General features: G+C 53.5%; 3 protein-coding genes across 3 annotated transcripts; 2 read left to right on the forward strand and 1 right to left on the reverse strand.

The window, feature by feature from the left end:
• Positions 1-2325: 2325 nt before the first annotated feature.
• On the forward strand, positions 2326-3644 carry CKM354_000094800 (uncharacterized protein; the record flags this gene model as incomplete). Its single annotated transcript, XM_044796055.1, has 4 exons — positions 2326-2445; positions 2498-2704; positions 2825-3040; positions 3138-3644. The coding sequence occupies 4 exons, from the start codon at positions 2326-2328 to the stop codon at positions 3642-3644; spliced, it is 1050 nt and encodes a 349-aa protein (XP_044651990.1).
• Positions 3645-4764: 1120 nt separating this feature from the next.
• Positions 4765-7354, forward strand: CKM354_000094900 (uncharacterized protein; the record flags this gene model as incomplete). The annotated part of the gene is made up of 7 exons (XM_044796056.1): positions 4765-4872; positions 4951-5053; positions 5133-5625; positions 5674-6576; positions 6628-6836; positions 6885-7091; positions 7146-7354. 7 exons carry the CDS (start codon positions 4765-4767, stop codon positions 7352-7354), a joined length of 2232 nt encoding a protein of 743 aa, XP_044651991.1.
• A 743-nt stretch (positions 7355-8097) lies between these two features.
• On the reverse strand, positions 8098-9584 carry CKM354_000095000 (uncharacterized protein; the record flags this gene model as incomplete). The annotated part of the gene is made up of 3 exons (XM_044796057.1): positions 8098-8727; positions 8802-9430; positions 9542-9584. 3 exons carry the CDS (start codon positions 9582-9584, stop codon positions 8098-8100), a joined length of 1302 nt encoding a protein of 433 aa, XP_044651992.1.
• Between the last annotated feature and the right edge of the window lie 97 nt (positions 9585-9681).

Raw genomic sequence — 9681 nt, forward strand, 5'->3', positions numbered from 1 at the left:
GTTTCTGGCCACTAGCAAACACTTCGCCTCTGTTTAATTGAGCAGTGAACTGGTGGTTACTCGCTTGACTTGCTTCAGATAATGTCTCACAACGACCTTGGCTCACAACAGGAATATTGATATTAGTTCTCTTCAATGTTGTGAAGTCTGTGACTCCACAACCAAAGTAAGTTGCCCATCATCCACTGCTTGCCGAAATGGTAGCACACTCGGGAATCTCATAGCAGAAGCAACGATACACTCCGAAGCTAAGATCCTTTCAGATCCAAGACGGTCATTTGCTGCGAACATCGCTGCAAGCTTCGCTGCCGATGTCTTGTTCAAGCGCACTCAAGGCTTTCCACTGCAGCTGTACGTCTGCGCTCGCTGATTCGGTCTGAAAAACAATGAGACAAGATCACCGCATCATTCACTGCCTGCCAAAGTACCAGTCCTATGTATACAGGTCTCTTTCGAGACTCCCGCTTAAGCCACCTGTAGATATTCGGATGCTCCGTTTCTTGTCAGCTATTATTACATTCAAATACACCAGTCATGCTAAACGCATCCACCTATGGTCCAAGCTCGACCTATACCTTTTCCAAAATGCTCGCAAACCCGTGTATGTTATCCGCTCGTCCAAAAATGCCCGCCTTAACTCTGTGGACGTCCAATGACCCCGTTCCTTGCCCAGAATAGCACGACCGATGTCCATTCCCAGATCTTGAATGGCTATAACTGAGCGACACTAGCTGCCCAAACTCGGAACCGAACGCAAGTGCTGCCATATTGACACGATTGCTGTAATCTCTTGGGAGACTGAGTCGATCCGAAGAGCTATATTGTGCGAATTCTTTTTCGAAAATTTTGGGCAGGGAGCGACCGATATGAACTCCATGCGATCAGCTTCGTCATGCAGCCAGTCATTCCAGAGTTCGCCTTGAGTGACAATGAACGGCGACTTCACGCGATCGGATACCTCCTTGGAGTATGCGCTGAATGTGTCGAATACTTTCTCTCCGAAAGACTTCCTAATGTTGCCCCAGAGCTAGGCATTACTCTGACCAACCTTCCCCATAGTACGAATGATCGGGAGAAGATCTGTCCCGAACTGCTCTGGAAAACCTTTAGTCAGAAGTCTGGTCCACGCAATTGGCGGGAAGGCCTGTTCGCCGAATGGATGGTAGTCGTCAAGAATGTTCTTGCCTTGACATGGGTATGTTCAAGTGGAAAGGACTGCTGTTCCTGCAGAGCCAATCGAAGGTATGCTTCAAGCGGCCAAGTCCCCGTAAGAGGTGCCCAGACTGGCTGTCTGTAGACTGCAGAACGGAAACTCGCAGACAACGACAATTGTTTCTCTCTCGGCGCACCTCCATGATGCGCCTATCTCGCTTCGGGAGATATCGTGCCTTGGGCACGCTTCAGAAACCAGAGATGCGAAGAGTGAGAAAGTTCTCGAGGCCATGTGAGGGCTGCATCGCGTTGGTTATGGTTTCCATTTTGCTTTGCCGCCAGTAGACTGGCTAGCAGTTAGGTTCAGTACATATCTCCCGGCTCGATGCCCCCTTCGAATTCGAATACTACAGTATGTCGTCCGACACAGGAGCGCCATCATCCCCAACACCTCGCCACGAGAGGTTTGTTCGATGTGGAGTGGAGTAGAGCACTGTTGCACAAGAATCCAAGGCTCGTACGGGCATCCCAATCCAACTTAGCGCACTTTCTCAGACCGCATGCCAAGTCTCTCACTTTCGGCTCGGCATTTGGCATTACGACGACTTCACTATGGGAACAAGATTTGCTGCTAACGCGAAATATATATATGCTTCATGTATCTGTAGCCCATCCGAAAGCTCAAGATCTTGGTAACCGAGAGCTATTGCATTACACTTTTCTGCAAATTCACCTTTGGATCGAACTTATTCTTCGAAAGGAGAAGGAAAAATTGAACGGATGTGTTTGCATCATTCGGGAACAGAATGTGCATGAGGACTGGAATGGTCTAAGCGCGCGCTCGCTAACAGCGACCGATGCAGCTGCTTGTTCGTGTAGGGAGATCATTCGCGCCATTTGCTCGCTCTCAGCTTCCACAGACCTGCGATTAGACCACATTGATGTCTTGGCGGCATGAACAGCGCATGCAAGCCGTTGCACAAGGGGCTTAACAGGCCGGCCTCACTTCTCTAATGCAGACAAGCTTGCTAATCGATAAGTTTGCGTGCCCCGCAGCTGTCGACTGCCGCCGCGTTTCTGATAATAACTATTCCTTCCCTCCTCAACTTTCCGCAAACAGCTTTCTTGTCAACAACAACTCATCTCGAAGACACCATCTGAACGTCAAGCATCATGTCGTTCCTGAAGAAACTTACAGACGAATTCAAGGAGCTCTTCGACGATAAAGATAAGCCAAAGGAGGAGAAGAAAGAAGAGAAGAAGGAGGAAAAGAAAGAGGATAAGCCGGAAGAGGTGAGTACGGAAAGCTGTTGTTTGTGGCATCGAGCTTACCATTGAGTCTCAGTCAACGCGTGACTTCAATGACCACTCTCAAGCTGGCTATCAGCATCAGCAGCCCGCCTATGGTCAGCCACCGGGGCAATACTCGCAGCAGGGACAGTATCCAGCACCGCCACCACAGCACTCAAGTCCGCCAGGCCAGCCGCCGCTTCCACCAGGATGGATGGCACAGTTTGATCAGAACTCGCAGCGCTGGTACTACGTAGAGCAGGTCAGTCACTCCCAGCGTTCATGCTTGTTGGTCTTGCTGTTCGCGGCGACAGACACGCTGGCTTACCAACATCGAGCGTGATTGCAATCCACTATTCCCACGTACTGATACGTTTGATAGGCTACTGGCCGCACGCAATGGGACCCACCTCAACCCCCTCCTCAGCACTACGGAGCCCCACCGCCGCCAGCAGGTGGATACGCTTCACCGCCACCTCCAGGTGGCTACGGATACGGCCAACCTCCGCAGCAGCAGTACGGACACCCAGGTGCTCCATCACCCGGTTACCATGGCGAGCGCGGCCCCGGTGGTGAAGCCGGCAGCTTCTACAATCAGGTGAGTGCATGACCTCCTATGCGATCGGACCGAATGGAGTCCTCGCCAGTCGATCTGTTTGTGTGTCCTCATGTAGCCGATACTGACATGATACCAGTACGGTGGTGCTCAGCCACCCGCTCCTGGCCAGAACGATTACCAGCACCAGCAACACGCGCAGCAGTACTATGGAGACGCCGACAAGGCCCTAGACAAGGACAAGGACAAGAAGGAAAAGAAAGATAAGAGCAGCGATAAGACGAACATGCTGCTCGCCGCAGGTGCAGGTGTGGCAGTCGGTGGTGTAGCTGGTGCCCTCATCGCCAGTCACGACGACAGCGACGACGAGAAGCACACATCATATGCTGCTGCCCCTGCTGCCGCTGCACCCGCCGCTGCCGCTCCGGCCGCTTATGGTGCCGACCCAGGCTATGGTGCTGCAGGCTACGGAGCTGATCCAGGCTACGGCGCCTATCCACCAGGAAATTCGGAGGAAGCCGCAGATCTCAGAGCGGCCGAGCGCGATTACCAGGAGGCTCTCCACGATTCGAGCGCGAGCAGTAGCGACATCGAGGAAGCCAGAGAGGAGCTTGAAGAGGCTGAAGAGGAGTACTATGATGATTAACACAAGAGGATGCGTTGACATGGCGGCCGAGCCATGCGGTACAGCTCCTGTGGACCAGTCGCAGTAGCAGAGTGGATGCTCTCAGCCTGCATGAGTAGCTTTGAGGGTGGTGCCGTTGGCAATAGACAGAATGAATGTCGACTTTTCCTGACTTTCGAATGTCAAAGACCCATTGCACATTGCTTTCGTGCCGTTCCATTCCTGCCTACTGGGGTTGTCGGCTAAGACCAGGGTGCCATGCTCGAATCCTATGCAGTGCGATCAGCCTCCAACCCCATCGTCATCACGTGGAGCAACGGCAGACACGAGCCTCCCTGTCTTGCCTGCCGGATTTTACGCCTCACACGGTCATCGTTGCCGTTTCCTGACCACGTCGCCGGACGGAGTCTGCGTACACCTGGCAATTCTGTGCATGCTCTTCGCATACCCTGCCTTTGCCACTGACATTCCAGTAGCGTTCATGGCTCCTACGCCAATAGTCGTAGGAGAAGTCTGCTTTGCCTGGCACCTTGGTGGATCAGAGATGGAGTCTGACCTAGGATGTCTGTGGAGAAGGAGCATTTGTCTCTGAGCGGCATTTCTGTGAAGATGCTACACCGCTGCCGATGATGTACATGGCTTGCTCTGATCGACCAAGCAGTAGTGACAGTCTGTCGGTCATCCCAACGTGGATCGTAGGCAAGTGTGATTCCTCTTCATTGTCACAGTCATGGCGGTCTAGACACTCGAGAATCAATGCTGCACAGCTGTGCAAATGCGGAGTGTGCAATTTCTCGGCCGTCATCGCGGAGACTTCGTGCCGAGCCAGGCCGTGAAGAGAGGCTTCCGACGTCCGTTCCGCGCACGATGGTATCGTCGTCCGCGATCCAGCCCTCGACGGTGGCTCATCGGTGTACAGAGGGCACATGCACTCGTGAAACAGAGTCGGGCGATGGTGGGGACTGTCGCGAGGCCCTCTGGTGCTTTCCACACGGAATAAGGTTCGGCGGGTGACGGAAGGGCGATCTCCAGCCTCCGAGTCTCCGCAGCTCCCATGTGGTCGGCGAAAACGAGCAGTGTGCTTGTGTTCCAGGGAAGCAGGCGGATGCCGGAGTTGTTACAATAGAGCGTCGCGCGTGGTATGGAGAGTCAAGACCAGGCCGTTCCGCCGCCGCAGCCTGTCTTCCACGCCGACGACGCGACTCAGGCCGACGGACAGCCGGCGCAGAAGAGGCAGCGCGTATCGCAGGTGCGTAGAGCTACTTCTGCCGTCGCGTGCTCAGTGGGAGCGCGACAACACCACGGCCGCGAGACTGACAGCAGGCAGGCATGCGGGCCATGTCGAGACCGGAAGACGCGCTGCGATGGACGCCAGCCGATCTGTCGGGCGTGCGAAACCAGAGGCGTAGCCAACACGTGCAACTTTGACTGTAAGCCGGGCGATAGGATGCTGAGCGAGAGAATGACGGTCCAGAGAGCGACAGACTGATGGGATGGTTTCGCATATAGACGTCCGACGACAGCGCCAGCCGCGCACTTCGGGAGTGCAAGGCGCACCAGGCTCGTCTCAGCACGCGCAGCCTCCATTCCGAGGAGCCGATTCGGATCGAAACCATGCGGCTGCTCAAGCACTCTCTGACTTGGGCCACCCGCGAGACGACACCCATCAGCAGAGCATCCCTCGCCCGCCGGTGACGCCCATCAGTGGACTGCATCCCAGCAATGGCACCGCGAGCGCTCCGCCTGGTGCCAGCCAATACCCGCCCGGTTGGCGCACCGCCCGCGCAGATGGCCTCGCGACTCTGGCCGATGGCAATGACGGGTCCATGTATGGGCCATCCTCAACTGTAGCCTTCCTCCGACATGTGATGCCCAATCAGTCAGGCACGGCCACACCTGTAGACCGCAGCCTGACAGATTCCGATGTGAAGCCACGGCCCTCTGCGCCAATCCCGGATCGCCAACTGCCTCGAACGGAAGGGCTTGCAGTATTGCCCAAGAGGTGCGCAGACACTTTCAGTGCAACCAATGACGAGCTGACACTCCATAGGCGACTAGCGGACAACTTCTTGAACTGCTATTGGGAATTCATACATCCGCTTTTCCCAGTGCTCCATCGACCCTCGTTCCTGCGAAAGTATGAAGCATTATGGACCGACGAGGAGCACGAAGGCAGCAGAGGTACCGACTCAGAGGTCGAGGAAGCAACCTTCACTTCATCCCTCAATCTCGTCTTCGCCATTGGCTGCAAGTTCAGCACCCTGGTAGATGTGACCCAGAAGTCGTCCGTAGCTGAGGACTTCTTCCAGCGCGCGCGACAATCCTACGCCTATGATATTCTCGATTCCACCTCGATATCAGTCGTTCAGATGCTGGTCCTCACCGGCGTCTATCTCCAATCTACTCAACACGCGCGTCGATGCTGGAACTCCGTTGGGCTGGCCATCAGGATGGCACAGAGCCTTGGCTTGCACGTTGACCAAACTTTCAGACAGTCAACCTCGCAGATCGAACAACAAATGCGTCTACGCATCTGGCACACATGTATCCATCTTGATCGATTATTGTCCATGACTTTTGGTCGCCCCAGCATGATCGACAAGCAAATCGATGTCCCCATTCCGGCGCTCATTGACGACGAATTTCTGGCAGAGAGAGGAATTGGAAAGCAAGCCGACAACGTTCCATGCCGTCTTGGTTTGTTTGTTTCGTCTTCTCCTTTGCTTGAATTACTGGAGGAGATTCTCAAGCGATTCTACCGGCAGAGCGGCTTCCACAAGACACCAAGCAGTTCCGCCGAAACCGCCGATCTGGTCGAGCCTGTCCTGAGTCTTAATCGCAAGTTGGACGACTTTGCTGAGAACGTGCCTCAGTATTTACGCATTTTCACCACTACCGCCACACCTGGTAATGAGGACCATGTACAGCTGCAACAACAGGTCTTGTACAGTCGGTACGGTATTCGAGGGACCATTGCATAACAAAGACTAACAATACGATACAGCTTCCTGTACGTACGATTGCTTTCTCTGAGACCGATTCTGCTGGCCGCCACGAGTCGAGGCTACAGACCTTCGACTAAATTCTCGCTCGATGACGATGTGATTCGCACCTGTTGTGGGCGCTGTGTTACAACGGCATGTCAGCTTGTTGATGTGATCCACGACAACATTCACACACTCTACCGAAGCTCGGGCTGGCACTCCGTGTATTGTAAGCCATCTTTTCGTCTCGCAACGACACTCAGCTGATTAGTCCCAGTCACATTCTCTGCCGCCATGACACTGCTCGCTTCCTGGAAAGTCAACGATTTGCATTCGCGACTCGACGGAGATCACAGGGAATCGGCTTGGCTGCGGTGTCTGGTTGTCCTTGAGCATTACGAGCACCAGATCCACTCGGCGGAACAAGCTATCAAGATCCTCAAGTCATTGAAAGCGCAGATTCTGCAGCCTTCGCACATGCAAGGTACGTGCATGCGTGGGGAAGACGATGGACCACTCAGTAATTGACTTGTTCCAGCACCGGCTCAGAGGATTAACACATCACTTGATCCTAGCTTGCAATTGGCTCCCGCAGTGAACGGCACAACTCCGGCCGCAGCGAGCATGTATCCCGCTGTGAACCTCGACGATGCAGACCTCTTCAGCACCGATAATATCTCGGATGCTTGGTACGGACAGCAGCTGGTCAATCTGGATTGGCTAGAGATACCCCAACTGTACGGGTGAAGGTCGCGGCAGAACAGGAGATTCACGGCTCGTCACTCACGCCTGGATCAAATTATTGACGACACAGCATTCTAGTTGTCCCGAAAGCTCGAAGCATCCTCTTCTGCCTATCCATATTAGTAAACGCTGTCTTCGAAAGATTGTGAAATGAAAGCAACGCACATATCAGGAAGTCAGCATGCGAGTTCAGCCGAAACCCAGCCCAGAGGTGAAGGAGTGCCGATAAGCATCCCAACAACATATGGCCCAGGCGCTTCTACAACGCACGCAATATTTGCAATTAGACACCAGCTCCAGCCCTGCAAGTGCACCTGTGAGCAACGTGATCTATGCTCTTTAATCTGCTTCCGGCCATGTTGCTCCTGGCACCCGGTTCGCTATGTGCTTACCAAGCTGCAGGGATCGGCTCGGGACAACAGTGATTCAATACATATTTGGTGTTCAGGAATAGCATACCCCACGGGGCGTCAAATTGCCTATGACAGTGCGCTGTATTGGCAGACAACACTCGAGATACGGAGTTTGACCATACCATCTGATCCAGTGACATTTACTCAGTGACCGATAATACATACCATAGCTATCATGAACAAACATTGCTCACAAGAGCTGTTTGAAACCACACACACCCGGGCCTCCATTCAATATTCATGCCAGGCGGGAAAGAGCGCCTCAAATGAACGCCGCAGGCCAGCCCACCTTCGAAAGAGAACTTTCCCAATCCCACATACAATTTCCTCCCCTCATGGACTCGAAGTCAACTTCACCTGCAACTGCTCCTTCGCCCTCCGACACATCGCCCCCACATCAACATCCTGCAATTTCGCATTCCTCGAATTGATCTCATATTCAATCTTCTTGAAATCCTCCCCCACACCCTCCGCGAGCCACTCATAACAATTCCCAATATGCTGACTCGTCTGCACGAGAAAATGCCCTCGCTCCCGTCTCTGCTCGTCAAATACCTCAAACGCAGCTTCAATATCCTGCTGCGATCGCACATTCTCATCCGCAAGGAGATCCGCCAACACTGCAGAATCTTCAATACACATTCCCGCTCCGGCACCGTGGTGTGGTGATGTGGCGTGTGCGGCGTCTCCGATGAGACAGATTGTGCCTTTGGCGAAGTAAGGGAGCGGATTGTCGCCAAGGTGGAAAATCGCCCAGATGTCGAGATTGGGTTTGCAGAGTTTGAGGAGGCTGATTACGTCGTGGCCGTAGTCGGCGAAGTCTTTGAGGGCGTCTTCGCGGGTTGCTGGGCGGGTGAGGCGGTTGTAGTCGGGCCAGTCTTCGGTTGTGGTGTGGAAGGCGACGATGTTGAGGATTTTGCCGTGTTGGACTGGAAAGGTGAGCATGTGGCCTCCTGGGCCCATCTACAAGATATGATTGTCAGTAACGCAATCTTTCTGTTTCAGTGAAAGTTAGAATCGGAAGGGTTGTCACTCACATGCATACAAGAATTCTTCGCCTTCTCCTCTCCAACCGCCTCCACCGCCTGATCCATATCGGCCAGCGCCCGATAAGCATACTTATGCGTATAAGTCGGATAACTCCTCGGATCATCTTTCCCATACAACATCTTCCTCACACTCGATTTAATCCCATCACAACCCACCACCGCATCCGCTTTCGCCTCACTCCCATCATGAAATTTCAAAACCCACTTCCCTCCCTCCTTCTCACTCTCCCTCTCCAAACTCTCCAACCTCTTCCCAAAAACCGCCCTCTCCGCTGGAAACAATTTCACCAATTGATCCAGATAATGCGCGCGATGCACACCAGCTTGACCGAGAGAATTGGAAATGGTAAAAGCGTGAGTTTCTTTTGGGTCGGATTTATGATGATAGCCATCGTGATAGTCGAACCAGACTTTTTCTTTGGAGGGCCAGAGATTTTTGGTTCGGACGCGTTCGAAGGCTTCGTAGATGCCTTGGTTGCAGTGTTTCATGGCTTGGACGGCATTGCTGGTGAGGGAGACGCCGGCGCCGATTTCTGCGAAGTGGGAGGCTTGTTCGTAGATTGTTACGGGGATGTTTCGGCTGTGGAGGGCGATGCCTAGGGTTAGGCCGGAGATGCCTGTGGAAGAGTAGTGGTGGTGTTAGTCAATGCTTGGTGAGATAGATGAGGTGATTGTGCGTGCTTTGGTGGTTTGAGACTTGTCGCATGGTGCCGGTGGGTCGCGCTTACCTCCGCCTACGACGGCGATCTCGAAGTTCTTCTTGTTGGTCATATTGCGGGGTGATATTCGATTTCAGACGCCACTTCCAAGTCGTTCAATGTGCAATCGATATTGTTGTGATGTAGTCTCTTCAGTGGAGGCACAATTG

Source organism: Cercospora kikuchii (genome assembly GCF_019650295.1).
Source record: "Cercospora kikuchii DNA, contig_00001, whole genome shotgun sequence".
Lineage (NCBI taxonomy): Eukaryota > Fungi > Ascomycota > Dothideomycetes > Mycosphaerellales > Mycosphaerellaceae > Cercospora > Cercospora kikuchii.